At 35.0% G+C, this 26,297-nt stretch overlaps 1 protein-coding gene across 23 annotated transcripts in view; it reads right to left on the bottom strand.

Moving 5' to 3' along the window:
• The window catches only part of LRRFIP2 (LRR binding FLII interacting protein 2), a 59,859-nt gene that overhangs the window by 26,146 nt on the left and 7,416 nt on the right, over positions 1–26,297 (bottom strand). For 6 of the 23 annotated variants that reach the window (XM_063325553.1, XM_063325559.1, XM_063325564.1 and 3 more), the window contains exons 2-11: positions 22,844–22,948; positions 12,542–12,628; positions 11,022–11,072; positions 8,191–8,244; positions 6,334–6,399; positions 4,209–4,250; positions 3,205–3,270; positions 1,697–1,771; positions 879–926; positions 749–793 (exon numbers count right to left, since the gene is read on the bottom strand). In XM_063325553.1, the coding sequence (XP_063181623.1) occupies positions 749–793; positions 879–926; positions 1,697–1,771; positions 3,205–3,270; positions 4,209–4,250; positions 6,334–6,399; positions 8,191–8,244; positions 11,022–11,072; positions 12,542–12,628; positions 22,844–22,933 (624 nt within the window). In that variant the 5' untranslated portion in view covers positions 22,934–22,948. Of the gene's footprint in view, positions 1–748; positions 794–878; positions 927–1,696; positions 1,772–3,204; positions 3,271–4,208; positions 4,251–6,333; positions 6,400–8,190; positions 8,245–11,021; positions 11,073–12,541; positions 12,629–22,843; positions 22,949–26,297 lie in introns of those variants that run through there. The other 17 variants (XM_063325570.1, XM_063325572.1, XM_063325574.1 and 14 more) reach the window with 12 other exon arrangements.

Raw genomic sequence — 26,297 nt, 5'->3', positions numbered from 1 at the left:
CATGCACAAAGCCAAAAAAAGTTATCTCTGTTTGCAATCCAAGTGCAGAACAAGACCTCAGTAACTACATAAAAAAAGTCCATAAGAATACTTGACGATTTTCTACATAGGTTTAGCATGTGTCTAAATGGTTGTATAAATTGGATTTGAACTACTGTAGCAGCAAAAGGCATGAAGTTTCAGGCATGCACATCACTTTTTAAAGATGACAACTTTTTTGTAGAGCTCTCTTAGCCATTCTTATGGCACTTCTAGCTACTTTTTATTTTGTAAAGATGCAGATTAGGTTTTCATCCTATTACATTTTGTATGATTATTAAATTTAAATATGGCATCTTATTTGAAACTATTTAAAGTGGATTTACCGTATTTCTCTAATCTCCTGACAATGATTTTTCCTGTCCAAACACTTAGCTCAACTTCTTTAAATACCTTTTTTAGTATTATACATGCAGTTATTTAGTACGCTTGGATTAACTTGTTCTAATCCCAGTGTTCAACATCATTGTTATATTCATAAACTTTATGTTTGTCTGTAAAAAGATCAGTAAACCAGCAACTACTAAAATACTTCAAAAGAGGCAATTTAACAATGTTAAAAACATTAAACTGAATGCCTCCACAAAATTACACACACAAGCTGCAGCTTTATTTAAAAATATGAAAAAAAAATGCACATGTAATACTGTCAAGTCTCATGGCCATACAATACAAATTTAAGGCAACCATGCAAACGGTGCTTACGAACCAAACTGATACTTCTTATCAAACCAGTGTTTACAGAAGGAGACACCTATGAAGAAAAGTGTAATTTTATATTTTTGAGGGCCATTCAAACATCTAGAGATAAGGGAGATAATATTTTACATTGTACTAACCCTGTAACTCCTAGTTGTTGCCACTGGATCACTGTATAGAGAAGATGACTGTAGTGTGAAGAATAGAAAAAGTCAGAAACACTTTTTCTGCATATCTTAGGTTTTTTTTTTAATCAATTGCTCTATATTCCCCCAAAGTTCTAAAAGATTGAAATACTAAGTTTTACATCTATAATAGACAGGAACTTTAAAAAATGTTTGGATAAACATTCCAAGAAAACCCATTGTCCTTGAAACCGTAACCTAAAACATTAAGTAAAGCAATCTAGTATTTTTATCAGAAGATAAAGAAAGATAAAGAAGAGAATGATAAGAAATTAGGCTGTTTTCAAAAGATATGTCCATTTCCTCTAGGCACTAATTTAAACCTGACCATGAAAGTAGCTGCAGGTACTGGAAGATACAACCCATCTCACAACAGACCACTGATTTATCATTTACATTACTGTAGAAAAACTTTGATGTTAAACTTGAGACTTTTTGTTGGTGGTGGTTTTTAAAAATAGGACTTGGAAAAAGCAAGTGTCACAGCTACTAGTTATTTTCTTCATAGCATACAGCAATCATGATACAGAAGCTATTTTAAATTTAAAACCCCACATATGCAGAACACAGAATACCTTGCATGTTATCCATTTGATTTATAAAAGGCAATCCTTAAAACCAAGAAATACAATTGTAACTACTACTAGATGTAATAATTTGCACAGTTATAGAAGGGAAGAGAGAGGAGTTTGCTTCTTATAGCATAAGTAAGCAAAACCAAATATATGTATTTTATATACATTAAAAAATGAATATAGGAAGAGAAGACAGACCCGAGTATGGTAGGAAGGAACTGGTTTACTATATCTAAGGCTGCTATAATTTCTCTGATCATAGTAAATTCCACTCTGCGGGGGAAAAAAAGAAAAGATAAAACAAAGGTTGCATCTGTAGATCTTGTAAATAAAAGTTCTATCTCAACATTGCCCAAATGTTCCCAAGCTACACAAAATGTTGTAATAATCTTCCCTATGGTTAACTCAAAATCCATGTAACTTTCTAAAGCAAGTAAAGCGCAAAAAGCCACAAAGTTATGTACTCTGTATTATCTGTATTTTAGTCCTGCCCAACTAAAGGAGTAAATAGTTCTGCTTTTTCTCCCTAAAAAAATCAGAAAGCCCTGAAAAGTTTATCTAAATCCTGACAAGTGCAGCATGAAATACATGAAAAACATATTTGACAAAACTTGCTAATAATTAGTACAATTATTTGTTTGGTCTTTTTTTCCATTAGATACCATCCTGAATCAGAGCATTTGGGGAGAGTGGAGGATAGACATTCCTAAGAATTTAATAGTGAATGGATGTTTATGTGGCCAGCATTAGTCTGTACCTTACCACTGTTCTTTCCACCAGCCACACATGCTGAAAGCCTAGTAGTTATACTTTGGCTTATTTCTGTTGATTTTTGACACTTCCTACACAGATTGCATACATATACATATGTGAGGAAAAGTTTGATATACACAAAGAAGGAAAAACAGAGATGAAGACGTGGCAAGAGCTACTGCTTTCAGAAAGTAGTGCTTTCTGTCTCAATAGGCCATAGGAGGCAGAAAGATTCATATTACTCATTTATTTAAGAACTGAGGGAACAGGAGAACAGCACCTCAAAGGCACACAGAAAAATGCTGTAATACAAATAATTATAATATAAAAATTACTTCAGCCTTGTCTCAACACAGGCATCCGCTGCTGCTCTAACTTCCCCAACCCTTGATGCCACTGCTATTTTATCAGTGCCAAAAATCTCTGAAAAAGTTACATCAAAAATATTTAATTTCTTGGCACTATATTCACATATGTTACACATTGAACTTTCTAGAATCGTTTTTGGAAGATCACAATAATCCACATGCCTTTCTCAACAGTTCACTTGGTTAATGTCAAGGTTTATGGTAAATTCAATCTGCTTTACAACTACATTTAAAATATGCCTAACTGTTAGGGGACAAAGTGCAAATAATAGAATACGTATCTCCATCCTCACTGAATGAATTTTAATGCAGAGAATTGCCACTTTTAAATATTTCCAAGAGCCTTCCAAACACCTCCAACAGACATTATTTCTGTTCAGCTGATTCCATGATTCATGGGATGTTACTGCCATGAGTTTCAAACACTTAACTTCAGATCAGAATTTGGTCAATACTAGAAGTTTCTTTTTTCCTGAAAACATTTATGCATATGTCAGCAAGCTAATAAATTTATGCATAACTGTATTAGTATGTAACTCCACACACTTGGTATATTTATAATAAATACCTCAGTAGAAAACTAACCAATAAATCTTTATGGGAATAAGCAGCTTTCTTCTTTGAATTATGAGATTCACTGTAAGCATGACTCTAAGAATAAAATTTAGAAAATTAATACCATGTAACAGCATCTTCAATGTTAAAATATAAAGAAGTCAAATATAAGGATTTAAGATATTTGTCATCTCCAACAAACACCACAGAAAATTCTAACTACATACTTCTATCACTGTGTCAAAAAGAACTGGTAAGTGTAACTATAACCAACCTTATCTCTGATTAACACAGACTTGGCTTAAGCCAGCAGTTCACATTCCACAAAATATGTAAAACCAATAAATAAACTAAAAAAGCTTAACATTACAGGCTATTTTAAGCACTAGGTTGTGTTTGCCTGTCTGTAGCTAATTGAGATAACACTGCTGTTTAAACAAATTCAGCTTTTTAAGCTGCTTGCATATTCCTTTCAGTGGTACTTGGTGATTTTCTTTCCTCAAGGAAACACATACAAGTATTACATGGTGTAATACCAATGAGAATGGGGTGCAGTCTACTATCCCTTTATAACAATAAGAAGGAATATTTTTAAGTAAGGGTGTACAAACCAACTGCTTTTTCTCAGGACTGAAATAATTTTCCATTAGATTAAACTAAAGTTTCTGTATGGAAATGGGGAATACAAATATACGCATACAGAAACTTTTTAAAAAAACAAGTGTGTCTTCCAAGTCCAATCTGTACGTCACTTCACTGCAAAATTTAGAAATAACAAATACTAAAAAATGCTTATTTTAAGATAGCTGTCCCTAATATGTGACTTCATTAGATTTTATCCCAGAGAAAGTTTATACGTGCATTCTATGGAAAGTGTTAGAACCATTCCGCTATTCTATGTCTGAAAGTGTAACAGTACAAGTTTACATATTTTTTTAAATCAATAATTTAAAGTAGCAAGTTAGTGTCATTACACCTTAAAAACAAAGCACAAAAGCAGTCTTCACTCAAAGACATGCAAAACGTTAACATACAGGGACTGAGTATCTTGTAGATCTATCCTTAGAACTGTCATACTGAAGTAAGAGAAAATGAAATTGAAATCATTAAGTTTTAAAAAAAGAAAAGATATAAAAATTAGCTTCCCCCCCGCCCCAAAGAATGACTACAAATTCTTAAAAGGAAGTTACAAGAAAACAATCTATTAATTGTGAAAATTTATACACGAAGGAATGCCATTTATCCAATCTAAAAGGGCATTCTGAAGCTGGAACACTTTTTAATAAAACCCTATTTTTTCCACAACAGCATCTCAATATCTGAAGAGTGAGATAACTTTGGACTGCAGCAGGTTATCTGAAATATTTCATGTGGTTTTGGTAACAGAAATTTAAACAATTAAGCAAAGTCTCAAACAGTAGATTGTATTAAACTGAGACAGTATTTCTTAGGTTACATGATAAAAGGCTCATCTCCACACAGGCAAAGGAGCCCAGAGGGCCACCAGTCAGCCCCGATGTCGAGGCGTGAAACCCATCATGATGTGGGGGCTCTGCAGGGTCCACTGCAGACTGAGGCAGGTCACTGCCTACAGGGCATGAAAGACATGCCCCTTCCCTGGCAGTGCTCAAGGCCAGGCTGGATGGGGCTTTGAGCAACCTGGTCTAGCGGGAGGTGTCCCTGCCCACGGCAGCGGGGTTGGAACTAGATTATCTTTAAGGTCCCTTCCAACATAAACCATTCTATGATTCTATGACATTTGGGGATGCAGAGGAATGGCATCTTAGGATCAGGGGAGAGCCAAAGGTGGTGAAAGGGAAGGACAAATGTGTTTTCAGAAGGAGCAAGTGTGTGAAAAAGGAGGAATAGTGGGATGAAAGGGCCACCTATGTGTAAAGAGAACGGTGGTCTACCAGATTCGTCAACTCAACATTGCTTATGAAAACAGCTTTGTAACAATAGCTTAGCCAGTGTCCCCATGTTTTCTTTTTTAACATAAAAATCTTAAATTTTCAAAGCAAGCTTGTATTTTCCAGTTAATTTAAAATTTCACAGGTATAACTTAGCTATTCTAGCTGTAGGTAAAATGCACAATCTGAAACATTACGTGTTATCACCCTAAGCTTTCTTAAAAAGCAAAACAAAAATCGAAGGTACTTTGAGAACATTACATGATATACTAATAGCATGTTAGAGTATCACCCACTGTAGTTTGCAACATGAGAACTACTGAGAGGATTACAAGAAAAAAAAATATTCTTATCTATTAATATGTCTCAAAATTCCTTCTAGAGATCAATTCCCTAGTTTTAGATTTGATATTTGTTTATAGATTAATATAGGCCAGGTTTAATTCGTATTATTTCATACTGTTTTCACATTATCGCAATAGTTCCAACATATCCAATATTCATATTATATTAAATAATAATTTAATATTATTAATACAACTTACAGACTGTGGCACCTTTTTGTTGCTAAAAGTATTCCCATACAGGACCCATAGGACACTGTACTAAACAACTTAATCATTTATTCTTTTTAAAACAGCTTTTATTTTTAATTATTAACTTCTGATAAGCAACCTTTCTATCAAAGAATGGAGATAGATCACTCAGATAATCATTATCATCACAACACGTAACTCATACCTTAAGTATTTACAGCTTAACAGTATACTAACAAATATTTAAATTGCCTAAACTAGGAATACACAAGATATACAGAAAGACCCAATTCTGAAAAAGTGGAATTTCTGTTTGTATTGCAGACTTGACTGTAGGACTAACATCGCAACATAACTGAGAAAAAAAGGTTTCCTGTCATAACTTTTAGCAACATCTTTATACCTATCAAGGCTGATGCACAACCTTTGCCACTTTATTTTACTTTTCTTTTGGGGACATTAGAAGAGAGAGACTGGAGAGACTAATTCCCCTCAAACTTAAAAGTTACCTTCAAGACAGAAATCTTAACACTTTCTTTGAGCCCTCAAACTTGCTATCACAAAGCGTTTGATAACATCAATTATTGCAGCAGTACAATTAACACTGTTTTCTACAAAGAAGCATGCTTTCACCAAACTACTGCTTTGGTAAGTAGATACAGAAAATGTTATAATGTGAACACATCAAAGCATGCTCATTCCAGGCTACACACCACAAGATCTCTCCTTCTGGAGGTACTTGCTCTGCTCCTGAGAGACCCACTGGCATCCAAAGAACTCTTAAGAATGAAATTGTAAAAATATATAAATATATAAAATAATTCTAAAAAGCTCTGATGATGACTGTTAATCTTCACTGAAAGGCACAAAATAAGTGAGGCAGTCAAAGAAATTCTGGGTAAGCCCCCCAGAAACGAACTCAGTTATCTGATGATTTCAAACCCTATTCTTTACTTAAGGGTAAATTACTTCATCTCTGGTCTTAGCATATTTTGTATGTTAACCAAGGCAAGAGCAGATCTGAGCAAACCTGTACCAGTTCACAAGTTTGTAAGTGTTGCCACACAGCATTTGCACGTGCTTTTTCTGTAAACCATTTACTGTTTGCAGAGCAGTTAACACTACCTGATTTAAACAATTTATTTGGTAAAAATATCTGTGTGATAAATTGCAGAAACGCTTACTTAACACCAGAACTTGCAAGACATTACATAAAATTCAGTTAATCAAAGATTACATTTAATTGCTCAAACTTCTTAGTAAGTGACAATGATTTTATTTTTAAGTCACACAAAGAATCAGCTTATTCTACCTTTCAAAAATAAACAAACCCAACCCTTTTTAGCAGTTTGTCCCTCTCCTGGCCTATATATCCAGATCAATGACAAGCTGGTTTCTACGCAGATCTACTAAAAACAGGAAAATGTTTACAAACATTCAATAAACAATCTTTAGCACCATGTATGACCTAAAAATGATATAGGATAGCCTATACCAGACAATAAATACTTCTATTAGCCATCTTTGGAATACATTGCATCATTCAGGTAAGTCTTTGCCACTAATGAATCCTCATATTCTCAAAGAAATAAAACCCTGCATCATACCAAACTCTTCTTTAAATTGCATCCTAAGGTGCTGCTACTTTTTTTTCCACAAATACTATAGAAATACACAGTAATACTTAACGAGCAAGAAAAGACACAACGGTGACCAGACTACCATTGGAATGAAAACCCAATTTTTTTTTACTCATTTTCAGTAACTGGCACTGATTCAGGATGACTGAGTCAGCAGTAGTATTTTGTTTATTAAATAAAATTTGCCTGTTCACAGAATTTCTGAGATAGGGAAAATGGGAAAGAGATTATTTTTTCCCCCCATTAGACTTATCTAAACTAGAACAGTGATTGATCATTAATAGCACCTTCACACCTGAATATTAGATTTGATGTGGAGTAGTATTCATAAGACAACTGACAACTTATCTAGGAATCTTAGTACTCCACCATTTCCAGACAAGCCAACTAATTCTTACTAGTTGGCAATATCTGAAGCCTAAGTGAGTACAATTACTCAGCTTCTTAAAAGATAAACAAACCGTATTATACTGGAAAAACAGTAAAAGATGAGACTTAAAACTTGTCATTAAATATATTATTCCAAATAACTGTTTGTTGAACTACATATTCCCAAGCAGATTCCAAATGCATAGTAATTATTTTGAGCAATAAAAATATACTGTAAATAAATATATGTAGTAGACAAAAAAAAAGCATGAGGTATTTATAGTAAAAAATATAGTCAAAGAATTGAAATGTAGCAATTGAGATTTTTTTTTTCAATGCAAAGATTGAAATACATAAAAATAAACTACCTTGTTAACATTGATGGAAATAAAATACTAGATGAACTTTAACATTATATTTGACTTAAAATACTGCCTTTAAAACTAGTAATACTTGGAAGACATCATCTGCTCCTTAAAAAAATGAAACCAACACCCAAACTTTTTTTTTTTTTTTAAAGGCCATGATGGAAAAGAGAAAGTATACAGTTTGAACACAAACCAAATATGAATGTCGACTGGACCGGTGAGAATACCTGGCCCTCTCTGAATCTTCCTGAGAAAGAAGAAATGCAGAGTTATTTCACAGAAAAAAAAAAAAAGAAAAAGATGACAAACTAAAAGCAAGCAAAGTTGAGCAACATGCTGTTAGCACTTTTAATGCTATGTATTATTTTGAATAATCTGTTGAGGCAAGTGAACTCATTCAAGTCAGAACTGTGATTCCACCCGATTTGGGTGAGTATGCCAACACACTACATTAAAGATGTAAATAAGGGGGGTTAATATAATTAGTGTTCAGTAGTCAATCTTTTTTTCTGATTGCTGTATTAATGTAGAAAAAAGTACAAGATTTTTTTAAATTAAGAAAGTCAAGTAAAAATAAAACAACATTCAAAAGCTTTACAAAATTACATTAGCAAGAAATTTAGTATATAATTACTACAGTCAGATTGTGAACATTTTACAAAGTTATTTTAGCCTAATAGAGATGATAATTCTCAGTTTCCTCATACATATTTCAGATTTTTCTCCTCTGCTATAGGAAAAAAGCTTCTTAAGCAAATTGATCAATTATAAATTATATAGGTAGTTCTGCTCTACAATGACAGTGAAAATAATAAACCCAACTTACAAAATTTGGGGGAGGACAGCTAGTTAAGGCACCTTAGTATCTTTTGTTCTGTTGAAAGCTCAGTGAGTGTTCATTTTGACTCCCACAAAAGAATATGTGAGAAGCAGCAGGACAAAAATACAACTAAGTTAAAATTAAACATTACAATACTTCATGTGCCATAAGCTTCTCAAATTTTTAGTTACAGTAGGTAAGCATGTTAAGAATAAGCTTAATTTTAAACTATCCCTTTTGAAAGGTACAACAGGACTCAAACTAGGAATCCTTCCTTAAATGACTCACTTTCTACAGTTTTCAAGATGTCAAACTATTCTAAAGATTGTAAGCCAGTTATCTTTAGATTTAAAAGCTCAGCCTCCAAATCATAGATGAATATCTATAAGTCTAAAGCTGGCTTTCATACTGCTTATGGTCACATAGTTATTTTCTACAGTACCACTGGATACATTAAGTTGTTTAATACTAATTTTGTGACTATTCAAGAGGCCTAGTTAATACTCTGCAAGAACATAACTTGAGGGGGAGGTTCATTTCACAAGGACATTTTAGTCTCCCTCTCTATAGTGTCTACTTTAATGTTTACAATGAACATTTACGCAATACAACTTTTCAACACATTATAGTCAGATCACTGCCAATTTTAAATATACTTTGTGCTTGTGGTCTAACTGAACAAATATCTATCAATAACATTTGCAGCTTGCAAGCAGACAATTTGCTATTTATCTGAATTGCTGGTATAACACCCCTGCTAACAATATGCTCTTATAATGCAAAGCTTCAGCTTCTGACACAGTTTTCTGTACATTTCTGTAGGTAATTTACTCTCTTCCTGTCATACAACTGAAAAATAGAAAGCCAGTATTAAGTGTTCATCATATTCAGGTCAAAGGATAAAGTAAGTACGCTAGTATAGACAGCTGCTGCTGGTACATATCAAGCTTGATTTCTAAAAATTTAAGTTTGAAATATGCATTTTAAGACAGAGGCAGCAGATGTGCCTCTTATGAGCGCAAAAAGGTGGCATTCAATTGGGTGTCATTAATTTTGAAGTGAGATTGCTCACAAATGCAACCCGTGTTCCATGGTTTGGAAACCCTTGCTCTCCAGCAAAAAAACCAAACGTACTAACATGCATTCCACCAACAGATAACAGAAACCTATGTTGTTCTTTATAAATTACATGAAAACTAATACACACACAAATGTCAGCTAGGCAAAGAGACAATATAAACTCAGCACAACTTTTGCAAATAAAATTCTAATGACAGTTCCAGGATTTCTCAACGGAATGCCAATGAACTCTCATAGTAGTTTTAACTATTTGAAATTACGGTTAGTCTCTGCATGTATTATTTAAGCCTCCTTAATTCAGAACGTTCACAGTGAACACTTTCCTAAAATCATAAAAAGAAACTCACATCTCCCATGTGCTTTTTTAAGAGGCACATGAAGTTTGTGAAAGGAACTCTGAAGAAACGTTGCACTAAATTAGTATAAATTGAACAGCAGCTTTCTCAGATGTAACTCAACTATCTCTACTCCTTCCTACTTAGCGGATTTAATCTAAATAAATGAAGAGTCAAATATTTTATCATTATTAACTGAAAGTGAGGGGCAGAGGTAGAAGGATGCAAGTGATGCATGGGGGTGGGTTTGGTTTTTTTTTTGGGGGGGGGGGGTGTTGGATGGTGTTTTGTTGTTTGTTTTTTGTTGTTTATTTTAAATCTTTTGCAGTTAAGTCTTAAGTCATAGAAGTGACTTCATCATCAATGAAAAAAGATGAGCATTTGCCATGTTACTCAAAGAGGAAACAAATAAATCCAAGTCCTAAGGAAAAAAAAAAGTAAAAAACACAAACCCTAGAAATTAACTGAAATAAAAACATTTACTACTGAAAAGATGTTTACCTATATTGAAACTAATATAATTTCATTTCAAATAGATTCATGACTTTAAGCCAGCATTCAGTGGAGACAATAAACATTTCATTTTAAGAAAAGCCTCTCATTTCATAGTTTGTCTTTTGTTGCCATGAAGTACCCTGCATATCCACATCCACATATAGTTTATATGTGATTATTTTCGGTAATAAAACACTTTGAAATTGCACAGCAAACCATTAGTAAATTACTTCCTCCAAATCCTCTGTTAGTTCCGAGTGGCAAAAACATGCACAACAGGTGGTTTTAGCCTACCATCCATTTCTGGATATGAGCCCATTTTCTATCATATGAATGCTGAGAAAACTATAGAATGTAAAAACAAACAAACCATTGACAACATAGATTAGTTACCACACAAGACTGGATTCCTAGATCAAAAATTTGGAAAAATCTAAGTTAATTGCCATGTAATCTTCAGTATAATATCAGATACCTACAGCAGTTAGAAAACTGAAAGTATGGAATAATAAGAACCATATAAAAGTCAGGCAAAACACATTTTGTAGATTGCACTACTTGTTACCACAGCAAAAAACCCCAAACCCAAATATCAGCATTTATATGGAATTGAATGTAATCATGATAAATAATAAATTCTCAATCTTCTGCATGCTATCTCAAAACCTGAATCAAATGCAATAACCACGAAATAATCAGACTGTTGAAAATTTACTTCCTAAGGGGTTTTTTGCTCAAGAAATGCAAACTCCTTTTTAGGAGAAACAAGTGGAGCAACACACAACCGTATGTGCACATACTATCCCAATTCTACTATTTTTTAAAAAATAAAGATCCTGACAATAGGTATTTATTGTAAACACTTTCGTTATAATCCATATGGGAAGAAATTGACTGAAAACTGCACATCCAAAGTCACATATCCAAATTATCCAATTACTAAGTATTTTACAAATACATTAAAAATAGAGTAAAATAATTCTCTCTACTTCTTCATAATTGCTTATCCTATACACTAGGCAGTGTACATTTTGGGTATGGTCATGTTTACTATTTATGCTGTGCTGCCAGTTATCCATATTTACACAGACCTTTTGCACAGCAACAACAAAGGAACTGCCACATCTGTTAAGTAATTGTTCCTATAAAAGACAAGAATCACCAGCTGAATCAATCCCAAGTCTAGTAATTCAAATCCAGACTTCACATTAGAAGCTGAAAACTGTTCCTATCTATGCAAAATTATTTATGCAAGCCTGAGTTCTGGACATTGTCATAATGTTCTCTCTTCTGCTCATTTAAAAGTCAAGCAAGCAGTAATAAGAAAGTCTCAGCCCTTTAAATATCTAAAGATAAACATTTAGACTAATCTTTGTCCAACTTTGATTGCTAGGATTGAATTTACTGCATTTGTTAAAGGTAAAACATCCAACCATTTAATTTTGCCTGTGAAGCTAGAATTTAAAATCACATTAAAAATGCTTTCTTTTTCATTTCAAAGAAAGAGTGCTAATAGCCTAGGGCGTATAGCAGGTTTTTTTCCACAATATGAGCATAAATACTGAGGAAGTTCAAAATGAATATTCAGATTAATATTTTGTGAGGTGCTATCCATAGGTAAATACAAAGCAAGTTATCCTTTTGGATATATAAGATAAGGGGAAAGAGGGAGGTATGGAAGGGGTGAGAGAAGCTAACAGTTGCCTGATGCAGAAAATACTAGCACACAGACAAAATCTGATGCAAGTACAGAAATAAAAATATATGAAGAATTTTGGTAAAGGTTTGCAAGAGTTATTGAGGATTTACGCTACCTCTTTTTGCTGTCGCTCCAGCTCTCTCATACGTATATCTCTTGCTTCTGCTCGAGCTGCCCGTTTGGCTGCAAGCCTGGCTTCTGCCTATAAGCAAATTGAAAATACTGGAAGTTAAAACCACATTTTTTTGTACAGTGGTTTGAGTACTCAATTTAATAATCTCTTCACAAAAATACCTTAAGATTCTAACATCACAATAGATAAGTAGTAAAGAAATCCAAGTTCTCAGAATGAAGTTTCAGAAAGGATATATACCTAAGTCTTTAGAGATTTCATTACTGGTTAAAAGAGTTACATGTTGACAGAAGAACTGAGTTCAGAAATATTACTATCACTAACTCTAAAAATTCATGTCTTGGAGACTTTAACAGGACTTTGCCTATGCATAGTATTTAAGCAGGCATGTATGCAGCTGCAGAATCTTTGGCCACAGAAAGACATAAAACCAACAAGGAACGAATCAAAACGAAGATATTAAACCACTACTGTTCATATCAAATTTAAAAGCTCTGCTATTATTTGGAATTATTTCAAAAAGCAAACATCACTTAGAAGTTGCGTTACTTCAAACAGCAATCATAAGATCTAATCAATTATTAGACAAAATGCAAGGAAGAAATTTAAGGCTACACTTCCTCAAGAACTAACTTAAATATTCCCCGTCACCAAAAAGGGACCCCCCTACCTTCCCATATTCCCAACACCTTCCTCAGACGCAGCTCCAGCACTCAGAACCTGCTGTAAGCCACTTTAACTAACTAGCATAGCAGAAAGTTAACAGCAGCAAAGTAGTTTTCCGAGTTTTTTGCTGTGTTAGTGAAATGAACTGGCTTGTACAAGGATCTTATGCCCAGCAAAATGGACAAGCAGGACAAACAGTAGCGAGACCTTCCCTTTTTCAGTGGCAAAAAGCAGTTACATCTCCCACACTGCTTGTGTAACCTGGTTATTGAGATACAACTATATACTTTCTCCACTTTCCATCCAGACAACACATTGTCTTTCAGGCCCCAAATGCTACCTCAAATTTAATCAATTAATGAATTGCATGAGGCAATAATTTGTGACATAAAGCTAACAGTTGAGGAAAGCACAAGCTCAGTTTTTTAATATTTGAATCATGAGTTGATGAAAATTTTCTCTTAAATTCTTGAAATATCAAACCACTAAAGACAGGTTTTCCACCAAAAATTCCAGTTGCCTATCTAATGTTAACTAAAAACTTATGAGAAACACCAGCAGCCAGAAACCCAGAACTCCTAATATCCAAAACATTTGATGTCATGGAACTTTTTTAAAATGTAAAATTAATGGAATTTTGCCTTTGGTTAAGGATAGGTTTTTTCCTGCTCTTGCCACAGCATAGGTTTATGTAAAACATTAGAAGCCTATAAAACCCACAACAATCTTTTACTGTCCTTCAGGAAAAAAGGAAGGGTTATTTAACTCTAGTTTAACTTTAAATTATGATTAAACTACAGACACAAAAATATCTATCAAATAATGACAAGAAAGAAGGCAAACACATTATAGTTTTATTACTTAAAATAGTTTCTCTTAACTTTAAATGACTCTCATCAAAACTGTTTTTCTGTATTTTGCATACTCAGATTAAATGATTCCAAGATTCCACGTCAGCTCTCTTGACTGCCACGCTGTAATCATTTTTCAGAGCAGCATAAAGATACTCTTCTTCCTACCCAATGACGGCACACAAGAACAGCAAGGGAATTCCCATGCAACAGGAAGTCTCTTCTCGCTTGCGGCCCTACTCTGTAATTGTCTGTAATCATAGCTTTGTCCTGTATAAACTTTCACACAGATGTGTATGCAGCACAGAAAGAGAAAGGACGCAAACAGCTGCGGATACATCTGGGTTTATGCATCTAGCCTTTAGACTCTAGCAAGGCTTTATTGTTAAACGTAGAAAGTTCATTCGTTTACTGATTCACACTAAAAATAAATCCACATTTCACCACTCCCTCCTAGTCCTACAGCCAGAGGCCTAACTTTCACATTCCCACAGTAGAGGGGAAACTCCCGTTTCTTCCAATCTACTAAACCCTTGATAAAACACAGGAGAATTCAACAAACGTTTGTCATAAAATGGGTACCTGAAATTGAAAAAAAAAAAAAAAGAAAGTCTTATCTTTTTAGAGAAAACTTTTAGCAGAAAATAGCTTGGTATTACATTAATTATTAATCTGAGCAACTGGATTCCTCTAAAAAGTACACAATTTCAAAAAGATAAAGAAGTTGGCAAGTTAAGTGAATGCACAGTTCTGGGCCTTCCTTCACTAAAACTTAAGCAAGAGACAAATCACATTACCATTTGAAAGGCCATCATACCAAAAAATTCTTTATTGTCAGCAGAATTGTTAGAGAGCAGATGTCATGTTATTAGTAGAGCACTCACGCTAATCTTGATAACTATGTAATTGAAATTCAAAGCTAACATTAATAAAGAAATAACTATAATTCAAAAGGACATAGTTTTCTTCCTGGGTGCTGCTCTTCACTCTGTTGTGTTACTGAAGAAAGCCTTAAAATTTGTGAAACAATTTTCCAACAACACTTTTTGCTCTTTGCAAATGAAATTCTTCAGCTATATTGAAATGAAGTCTTTAAATATCTGCTACAGGAAATACAGTGCCACAACAGCTTTGGATAGAGAACCAAGTTGAAAAGATGAAGCTGTTTGGACTATAAAAGCAGCACAGAAAGGAAATCTAGACTGCCGTTAAATTTTTTTGGGAAAAAAAAACAACAGCAAAACAACAGGCAGTCGTGTTATAATGCTCTTCTAATTCAATTAGCATTAGAGTTGAAGAGTATTCTAAATACATCACTATTCACTGCTCATCCAAGCTTAGGAGTCAGTGCAGGTTGCTTTCTACAGCTTGTATTACACAAATTCCAGTGTTTGAAAACTACAGACTGGCCACTACAGTCTTGATTTCAGTTTCATTGGTCATTACTCTCTATACAATCTTTAGAACAGACACACACAAATAAAATACATAATTTTTGATAAAGATACATTATATTATCATTGAAGTTCAAAAGTTATTTAAGATACCAAATTCCTATTTTCATTAAGTAAAAATTAAACTGTAGACTGTCCAAGATCTAGCAAATCTGACACTTAAAGTTTCTAAAGGGGACTTCCAACTGCAAAAAAGAAATGTGATAGCTGAATTTTCTTAAACGCTTCAACTGCAAATAAGAGATGAGGTATCCAAACCCATTAGAACCAGTACACTTACACTGGTGGCTAAAATGAAAAGAAATGGCTCGGTTATATATTCTGGTGGGCAAATAGGAGCCATGAGGTACAGATACAATTTCGCACGGAATTTATTCAGAGAAGTGATCAAGAAAGGAAATAAGAGGACTACATAGAAGATGTTTGTAACAAAAAAGATTGGGTAGGAAAAAAAAAAAAAACAACACAAGAAAAAGGCCCTCAAGACTTTGGATAGGAAGAAACAATCAATTAATAACTAAATCTGTAAAGTTTTTTCTACATGAACACTCTCATACTACTCCTTATCTTTTACCTCCTACCCTAAGGACAAATATGTGATTTTAAACGAAGTGCCATATCTGCATTTCTCTGGGTATTAACTCTGCTCTGAGTAACAAAACAAAGCCATCTGTTAACTGCTGAGTTCTGGAATTCTACATTTCAAAATGGGTAACAAAAAGCATTACATGCAAAAACAAAACTAATGTTTCCTTCCACCTGCATAAACAGCATTTCATTCTAGAAGAATATGACAATTCTGGCTGTTTTCAAGCAGTTAAGCTACCACCTTGAAAAGCAGTACTCACTTTGATTAGGTTATTTTATTGCATATGTTCAGTAAACATATGGGTAGCAAGAGAATGTTCTCTTTCCATCACAGGCAACATGGTCAGTTTCCTCATTTTCACCTGAAAACCAATTACTAACAACTACTTGAAGTCCTCCTGCTTATTCCATTTTCTCCCTTTTTTGTAAAAAATACATATTTTGCACAATCTTTTGAAAACTTTTCAAACCACTTTATCTCAACTTCCAAGGATAACATTTAGTTCTTCAGTTAAATCCAAGCTATTTTTGTCAAGAAAGGAGAAAAGATAAAGACCAGATTTTATTTTGAATGCCTTTGTAAAGAGCAAGTCAGTAGTGTGTCCTTTCTGATGTGTTTTTTTCTTAGTCTCTTCACAGCAATGAGTAAGTTCTTTGCCAAGACAAGCAGCATACTAGTACATAGCATTGATATGGTAGAAGCTTCCCCTTGTGTTGAGCAAGGAGAAGCATAACATCTGTCTCCATAGTGCAGACAGGCATCTTTCTCCTTCCCCTTACTTGAAAGAAGAATTCACTAGAAAGCAACAGTATTTTTATTTTAATTTCCACATTGTAGAGAAGGCAATTCATTAATTAGCTCAGGTTCAGCATAAAAGCTTCGTAAGGATAAAATATAGTATGCATAATACCATATATACTAAATACGTTAGTCACCTCTGAAAAAATATTAATGATTTTCGTTGAAAAATTAAAATTATTTTATCATCCTGGGCTACATATAAACTCATCTCTCTCTCTGTCGAGGGATATGCTGTGCTTACAACGCTGCATTTTCCAAGGCAGGAGGTCCAGGCAAGGAAGGTTTCCCTTCTTCCACCAGATGGCAGCGGGGAGGGCGACGGCTACCTCGGCCCAGGCACCCGGCTCCGTGTCCGCCACAGGGCATCCAACAGAACACCAGGAGCTACTGACAGCCAGCCAGCCAGCCAAGCACCTGCATAAGCAGCTTAAAAGCATTCACCGGTTCTTAATACACTACTACACACTGAGATACAAAGTTTATTTCATCATTTCTTAAGTGAACATGCATTATTTCTCTCTTCTGTTGCTCGCTTCTGTGTTCTCATTTCCACGCTTTTTACCCTCCTTATCTCCTTACTGTCTCATGGACCCAAGGCAACACCATCATCACTCATGTGCCAAATGTATTTTTTATGCCTCCTCAGAAACAGCTTCCTTCCACCTATTTCTGATGTGCCTACTCTTTCTCCAATTGCCTACAAAGCAAAGCCTATGAACAACAAAATCTTAAGGTCTACATGACCTAAAGGTTTAGGATTCTTTATTTCTGATGTCTCTTATTCTTTTTCCATTCATTATACAGATCCGCACATAGAGAATCCCTAGAATACCTTATCTCCTACAAAATATCCTTAACCACTATTAAAAACAACAGCAAACACAATTTTGAATTAATACTAGTGTAGAAATATCTGATTTAAAATATTTAAGTGATCTCTTGCTAAAACATAAACTCAAAAATCGTCTAGCATCTACAACACCGGTATGAGGTGGGGTTCTCTGGGGTTTTGTTTGTTTTCTTAAGAAAAGCTGAAGCTGTATGAGGAGAGAAACATGTACTGAACTTTGAGTAGATTCAGTATGACAAAGAGTATGTTGTTAACTGCTTTTAAATTCATCGTATAGCCTTCAAACATTTTAAAATACTGAACTCTTGGCTTTTTCTACCCTGGCAACTAAGTAACATGACATTTTTACCAAAATAAGAACTGCACTCTACCCAGAGTTTGAGTGACTAGAGTGAATTTTAAATCCAAATGAATCTTTACTATCTCCCATGAGAAAACACCTCTTAAGGGTTTCCAGGCTCCTGCTATACAACGCAAACAGAGTCATGACAACAGTTCCTGAAAAAACACAGACAAGATCTACAAGGAGGAAATGAAGTGAACAGTGATGCAATCAATGTCAATGAGCTCTAATTCTTTGTCATCTAGAGTTATTCAGCCCCGAAGAATGGAAGGACTGCTGACGCAAGCACGGAAAGAAAGGATATGAAGAAATAAATCCTGATTGTCCCTTCAGACTGTTGCTTACTGGGTTGAGGCTGATGAGATGACAAGAGTCAGACTCTTCTCACTTTCTGGCACAATGTTCATTGTACCTGAGCTTGAACTGAAGTCAATGTAAGATTGCAGAGGTCACTGAAACATCTGCTCTTTCATGTAAGACTGGTCTTGGAGAAAGAGGTCTCAAGTAATCATAAGAGATGCCTGGTGAAGACAGGTTACTGCTGAATATTTAAAATGAACACAACAACTTGTCTGTAAATTACAGAGACAAGTGAAGGAGTGACGCAGATGTCAACTGAAGATACTCTGCCCACAAAACAGCTTTATAAGCAGAGAATCTCCACAACAAAACCACAGGGAAAACAGATCTTGAGGTCATATCAGCTGTATCAAGTGTAGACTGTGAATAGAACCTTGAGAATATGAACCTCCAATTTTCATTTGGTTATTTGTTAAACAAAAAGGATTCCCACATAAGAACCTAATCTTGACAGGAGCCTGAACTCATGCTAGACAATCCCTATCTGTTATTTGGAAAGGCAGAACTTTCCACGAGACAGAAGAAACTGTCTTGCACACCAGCTGGCTTATATTCTTCGTCAATCTGAAAAAGCTAACAGATTCAGAAAGCTTCAGAATCTATTACAACAGCTAGAGAAAGAACCAGAAGGTGGTATAAAGGAACTCTTCATATTTTTAGGAGATAGACTTTTTTTTTCCCCCTTTTTTTTTAACAAAAGATTAGCTGACTTCAAATTAACCTTACTATAATTGGAAGACACTTGCCAATACTCCACTTGAACGTAGGTGGGTGCATTTACACTGAGAGTTCCTTTTCTCCTTACAGGGAACACCTGGACAATATACTTATACCTGTTCCCACAGCTTTTGAAACAAACATGATAAAATGGTAATCTTCTCTGTCATACGAAGGTAAAACTTCCAAACTGATCAACTGCAACTAATCTCACTTAAGGCACTGAATAATATGGAGAGTGCATTTCTTCCAGAAAAGGATGCATAGATACTGTTCCTGGATATGTACATCACCTTTACTCTTCCTCAGTTTCAGTGAGCACAGGGAATTCAACGCCAGGAAGGATAACTCACAACAGAATACAACGTAGGTCCCAAAGAAAGAAGTCTGGTAACTCAGGAGGTCTTGGAATAAGGCGGTAATTCACTCCAATGTTGATGTTAAGCATATTTGTGCCTTGTTTAGTGCAGAGGGATTGCAAAAGAGCTTGTCTCAATGCAAATTCCCACAGAAAGTAAAAGATATGAAAGAACTCTCTACATAACAGTGCTAGAGCTACAAGAAGTGAGGGGGAGTAGACGACCAACAGAGGAAAAGTTATCCAATGCAGAGGAAAGATGGAGAAAATTAAAGAAATCTCACAAGGAGGAAATAATTTGAACAAGCCCCTTAGATCCTATGATAGTGCCCTTGTCTTCCATTAAATATTTTCACAAGATGACACATCAGATTCAAACAGTGCAGAAAAAAAAAAGAATATCCAGAAATTAATGTATTGGATCAGTACCAAAGAATTCTTTACACAAATTTCCTAGCAAGCAGATGTTTGTTGGTACCAAAAGGAAGATAACACATTTTTTTGACACATCCCATACAACAAGGAAATCTCAATTTTGTCAAATAAGAATGTAAGAAAGAGTAAAATTAGTGCTTTCTGAAATCTGAACTTTGAGGAAAAAAAAACCACTGAAATTTCATCCACTACACTAGAAGTCTTTGCAAGTATTACAAACTCTGATAATTCCTAGTGCCATTTTGTGACTGCTCTGAATCCCAGAGCACTTCCATGCAGTTTTTCCATGCAGATCATACTGAGTGACAGCCTTTTGTTTCAGCGTATTTTTTTTTACCATCTCTTGATACCTAGAACACCTTTTAGGAACATTTTCCTCACAAGACATCTGACTTCTGGATTACGGGACTCAATTCAACTGTTGTAAGTAACATCTGCTAAAAAGGTAATTTCATAAGAGGAAGTTGAAGAACAAAACACTCTTTGACAATAAAAAGATAAGCAAGCCATATTGCTGAGATAATGGCCTCAGAACGGCAAAGTACATCTACTCTATATATTCATTCACTGAGAACTGGCATGCCCTATGTCAGCATGGTAAATGAAAGCTTTTCCCCATCCTCAAATGATAAAGCATATATATGGTACAGTAAAATCAAATGTAACGACAAAACTTAGTTTTATTAACTGGCCTCTGCTGTGGTATCTTAAGAAATGCATTCTGTTCCTTTAAAGTAAAAATTTTCTTTAGAGTAAGTTGGCTAATACTATGAGTTATAGCTACCAACTCCATGTCAACAGCTGCTGTCTGACATGGGGTCTGAGGGCCAGCTTCTCCTACACAGACCAAGGGATTAACAACCTGACAGTAGTACATATTTTAATGTTAATTAAATGTTAATGAATGTTTAATATTAATGATGACATACAACTTTTCACACTATTTTAAAATTGGATAACAATTTTAAATTAAGACTGTTAAAGGCAAACCTGGATATAGCAACACAAAAGAAGAAATGGTTCTATACACAGCCTGGAAGACATATATGTAAAGGTAACAAACCATTTTATTTTGAAATATGTTGAATACTCTTCTCCCTAACAAGCCATGAAAGGTGACCCTCAAAATGCCAGAATATCAGAAAGAGAAAAAGTAATTCTAATAAGAAAATCAGAAGGAACATTTAGAACAATTTAATTCAAATAGGTTTTAAGAATTATTAATAGACATAAACCAGTTAAAGACAATACAAAATGGCTACCCCTTAAATGATATGCTGATCAACGTAATTTTACTTATCTTTAGCAGATTTAGATTAACATCAGAATAATGAATAAGTTTTAGAGCTTTTCAGCAAGTTGTTTTCCAGTTCATTGTTGACAGAAGAGAAGGGAAGGCTTAATATACATTAATCCTTGGAAGAGATATATTCAACTTGGTTATCTCTGCGAGATAACACCTCTAGCTGTGAGACCTAGCATTATTTTAGTTTAGCACTAAGAGGGGGGGAACCCTTCCTTTTTGTTTAATCTACACTCATACTCAAATTTTAATTGCGGTGGGGGGTTAGAGATGTAAGAGAACAAAGCCCCCCAGTAATTTTAAAGTAAGAGAATAGTTATTACACCTTGCTATTGAGACCTTTTTCTCTAGGCTAAATTGCAAGATGATGTTACTGTACTGAAACCATGCACAGAATACTTGAAAGAAATTTAAAGCCAGATTCCTTCTTCTTTGTTAGCCGTTTTTCCCCAAAATGGGAGATGAAACTCGATGAGTGAGACTGTACATGACCCAGAAGCCCTCACAGAACATATCTCGTAGGGCGAGAACTTCCATTAGATTTGGTGTGAACATAGCCTGCTGGAAAGTTACCAACTAAATGAAAATGTTTTTGTGCTGACAGAGCATTTTCTTTGCCTACAGCCTATGATTGCTACACTTGAAAATGCATACAAAAGCTGTATTTTCAAAGACCTATCACCTACCCATTTTGTCTTACATACACATATATGTATTACACCTACATATACAGACACCAGTTTACATTACAAGGCCAATTAGAATCTGCATTTTGCCAAGTAGGGTGAGCAGCTTTGTAGATAGCGTAGCGCAAAGCTTCTGTATCCACTTGTATACAAACAGTACTAATGCTTTTGTTCCCAAGTTACAGCGCTTCCTCCCAGAAAAACTCAAGTCCAAATAGACGTCTGTAAGACTCTAAATTCCAGCTGCCTCCTTCCTATATCCGGTGGGACAAAATTCCCCTTTGTATACAAATTTCCCCTTTGTATCAACTTCTTATTAATTACATTTTTGGCTGGTTACCTCCAGCTCTCTATTTTTCAGAGGGTGACTCTGTTAAGAAAGTCCTGGTATAGTGTACATATTAGGCTTATTTTGACAGAAATGTGACTTTGCACATTTGAAAGAGAATATATTACAAATAACGTTTAATAATTACTATTACTTATTTAACACTAGTACACTATACTTACCATCTTAAGAATACTACACACTGCAATGGGACAAATGGGGAATTTTTTTAGTTTTAGACCTGAGATAGCAGCTGGATTACTCATTTATCTTTAGCTAAGCATATAACTACCCATAGAAAATCTGCTAAGCTTTAAGTGTGATCCTGGGAAGTTACGCTAATCTTACAATTAATATATCATTGTGACAACATTTCAGTAAATGTGATTTTGTGACTGAAAATACTCTTAGTTTGTATTAATTGTTGTATTTTTGCCTGATTACACTTTTTAATGCACAGCTTAAAAAAATTTAACTTTTTCTGGATAATAAGATTGCTTTCATCCCAACTTCTAAATTTAAGATAATTTGAAATGAACAAACCTCTCTGGCAATGTTACTCAGAGCTTCATCTTCTGCAGAAAACCTGTCTTTCACTGGAGTTCTCTTCCGTCCTGATCCAGGAGTTCCCATTTTTATTCTCTGGTTCTGTATTTGCAAAAACAGACAGGAAAAAGCTTAGTTTTCAGATATGGAACTAAACCCAAACAATCCAAGCCTCCAAAATGTAGTACGTTTTCCAAATCTTTAGCTATATAACACTCAAGAAACCTTCGTGCCATTGGCACAAATTATCCAGCAGTTGTATTTCTAGGAAAATTTTATCACAAAATCTTGTGGCAGCTTTATAGAACACCGCTGCATCCTACAAGATGCACACAGCATTTTTCTACTAAACAGAACCCATCAGTTTACCTACAGCTTCAAAGTTACGCACAAATGTCAACTGTTCCTACCTCAATAACGATACCTATGTACGTTGTCATTTTTCACAACTCCTAAAAATAAGTATCCATTTAATTTTACTGAAAGTGAAGAAAACCTACAGGTAACAACACTTTCAAGAATTAAACTTACACAATCATTAGAGCTCTCTCCAAAGCAAAAAAGATAGATCAGTAGACAAATTTTTCAAACCATCCAAGCAGGTAGATGGGGTTTATTTACATTTTAATGCAGCAGTTCTCATTCAGCGGCAACTGAATGAGAACTGCAGTGGTCTACTAAAGGAGAAGTTTTACTGCAGTAGAAGTAAAGGCATTTCTAGACAAACAAACATTCTTTTCCTTAGCAAGATTCCTAATTTGGGAAATGAAGAGAGAAACATACTAGCATCGTATACCCAGAATAATACATAAAATACTCTTAAGTCTTCTTCCAGAAGCCTCCGTTATCAATTGCAAGAATATAAAAATTACTACCAAATCAAAACATAGCACATACAGCCACAGACAGCGAAGCATTACTCAAAAAAAATAATCTAAATTAATTTTTTGAAATATCCTAAAGAAATCCTACTTCCAGACATCCAGGTCTTTCCAAATGTCAGATAACAGCAATTTGATATAAAGGAGGTAAGTGTCCCACACAGATACAGGGAAAATAATTTTCTTCACGCAAATAGAAAAGGTCTAGAAGGGAACAACTATTGGCTAGCTTTTTGAAACCTGAACGTGTGTGAGAACTATCTTTCATACTGGGTCTAATGAGCAAACATTCAGGAATTCCTTACAGTTTAACTGGGGGTGGGGAAATGTGACTGGAGTATTTTTGTGCAATCACTGTTTTTACTTTGTGATTTTTATACAGCAATCACAAAGACAAAATATATTGGGGTACTTTCTGTCACTAAAAGATACCAAGTAGCATCACAGGTTTGGGGTTTTTTTGGTTTGTTTTTGTGGGGTTTTTTGTTGGTTTTTTTGGTTTTGGTTTTTTTTTTTTCATTTTAGCTTCTACACTTCTCCCCTCCATAACTTTATGCTGCCAGTTCTCTCTCTTCCTTGCAGGCAGGAAGTCTTTTATTCTGCTTCAAATTCTGCAGGTATTTTACTGTTCTTTAAGTGCTTTGATGTGGGGAAATAGCATATTTGCTGATGAGAGAAAAGACAACAAAGACTCGAAACTAGATGTCCCCCCTCTTAAAAGCTGATGCATAGGACAGATACAACAATTATGCAATAATCTGATGCATTTCCAGTTGCTATTCCGAGATCAAAACTAAACACACTCAGAACTACAGGTGCAGATCAACTCCACCGTGTAAAAACCTTAGAGGAGAGCTTGCAATGTTTCCAGATGAGTAGTAGAGGAATAAACCTGCAGTATCTGAAGGAGCCAGAGAAGATGCAGTTCTATCATCCCATCCAGTAATGAACACATTCCTGATGGGGAAAAGTGGATGTAAGTACACCCCTGGATTCCATCCATTCCTCTGCAGGCTGCTCGTTCATTTTGCAGCGCAGAGTGTTTGGATCAACACCGAGGACTCATCTGCCAGGGAGTGTTTTTACCATTGGCCTGTGGCTCATGGTTTAATTTATTTGTTACTCCCCCACAACATGATTTTGTTGTTGCATGTTTTGGCTTTCATTATGGTGTTAGGTAGCAGAACATTTTCAGGAAGAAATGCAAGATTCCAGCCTCACTCTTATCCGAGGTTAAGATGGGTCTTGGAAGTAGGACAGCAGAACTCGAACTCAGGGTGAAGGGAGACTCTGAGATAAGGCCTGGGACAAATTTTGCCACTGTTAATCCATTCAGTAAGAGTCTGTCTTTTTAATCTTATAAACAAGCAAACAAACTTATGTTTTGTACTCAGATAAATTTAGATACATAAATGCAGAAAGCAGTTTGGAGATCTGTGTGGCAAATGTTTAACCTCAGAGCTACACACATTCAGAAGTGTCTCCAAAAATCTGCATCTTTTTTCAGTAATTCTCATTGGCTGACTTCAAATAAGAAAAGCAGATAGAGCCCAAAGCAGAAGTTGCATCAACACAAAATAATACTCTCCTACTAGAGAAGGTTTTCACAAGTTTATATATTAGTCAAAAAAAAAAAAAAGAAAAAAATCAAGAAGTTATGTTATTACAACAGATCAGTTCACGTAAGCAATAGAAAACCTATCTACTAAAAGAGTCACTACGCATGAAATGAAATTCTTTTAATGTGTGTGTTAAGGGTTGTATTTCTTAACTAGTTTTTACCACATAAGTAAAAACTGTACATACCATAGATCTGAACTGCATTTGTGGACATCCTTTAAACAACACACCACTTTTAATAGACAACTAACTTCGGTTTGTTAATTCAGTGAGTTTTTCTTAGCTGTCAGACTGATTTGGAGAATTGAATGTAATAGGTTATATAGCTATTTTTAGTATAGCCATGTTGAGACTGACAGTAAGTACTAACGTATATACATAGAGTAGTGAATTTTAAAAAGTTAGATGCTGAGGCTTTAAAGGAGCAAAAAGCACTTCATCTCAGGCTCGCTGTAGCATAATTGTGCCAAAGTCACTGTGGAGGAAGGCAAGCGTTGCATCCCTTCCAGCCATCTGCCACGCTTCTCACATAAGGATGAGCCCAAAGCCGAAAAAGCAAGGAGGGACAGATTACCTGGAAGGTATACAGAGATGTTGCCTTTGCCTACAAGGAGGGTTTCGGAAAGCCAAAGCTCAACTGAAGTCAAAACTAGCAAAAGGCTGATAAGGACAAAGAGAAAGGCTACTGTAAGAACATTGGGAACAAAAGGAAGATTAAGAAAACTGTAACACCATTGCTTAGTGACGCAGGGGACATAGCGAGTGGTGCTTACAAGCCTCATCCTTGGCAAAATGGTCTGGATAATAACAAATGTGAGGATAGGAATTTTTGTGTGCCTGTGAGTCAAATATGCAAAATCTTCCTGTCAGGATATTTGCACAAAATTGGTCATGTTGAACAGCAAGAGGATCATCAGTTAGATTACACAGTATCTAGGGAATTAGAAAGA

Source organism: Chroicocephalus ridibundus, chromosome 2 (assembly GCF_963924245.1).
Source record: "Chroicocephalus ridibundus chromosome 2, bChrRid1.1, whole genome shotgun sequence".
Lineage (NCBI taxonomy): Eukaryota > Metazoa > Chordata > Aves > Charadriiformes > Laridae > Chroicocephalus > Chroicocephalus ridibundus.
This window is presented reverse-complemented; position numbering and strand designations above follow the sequence as displayed.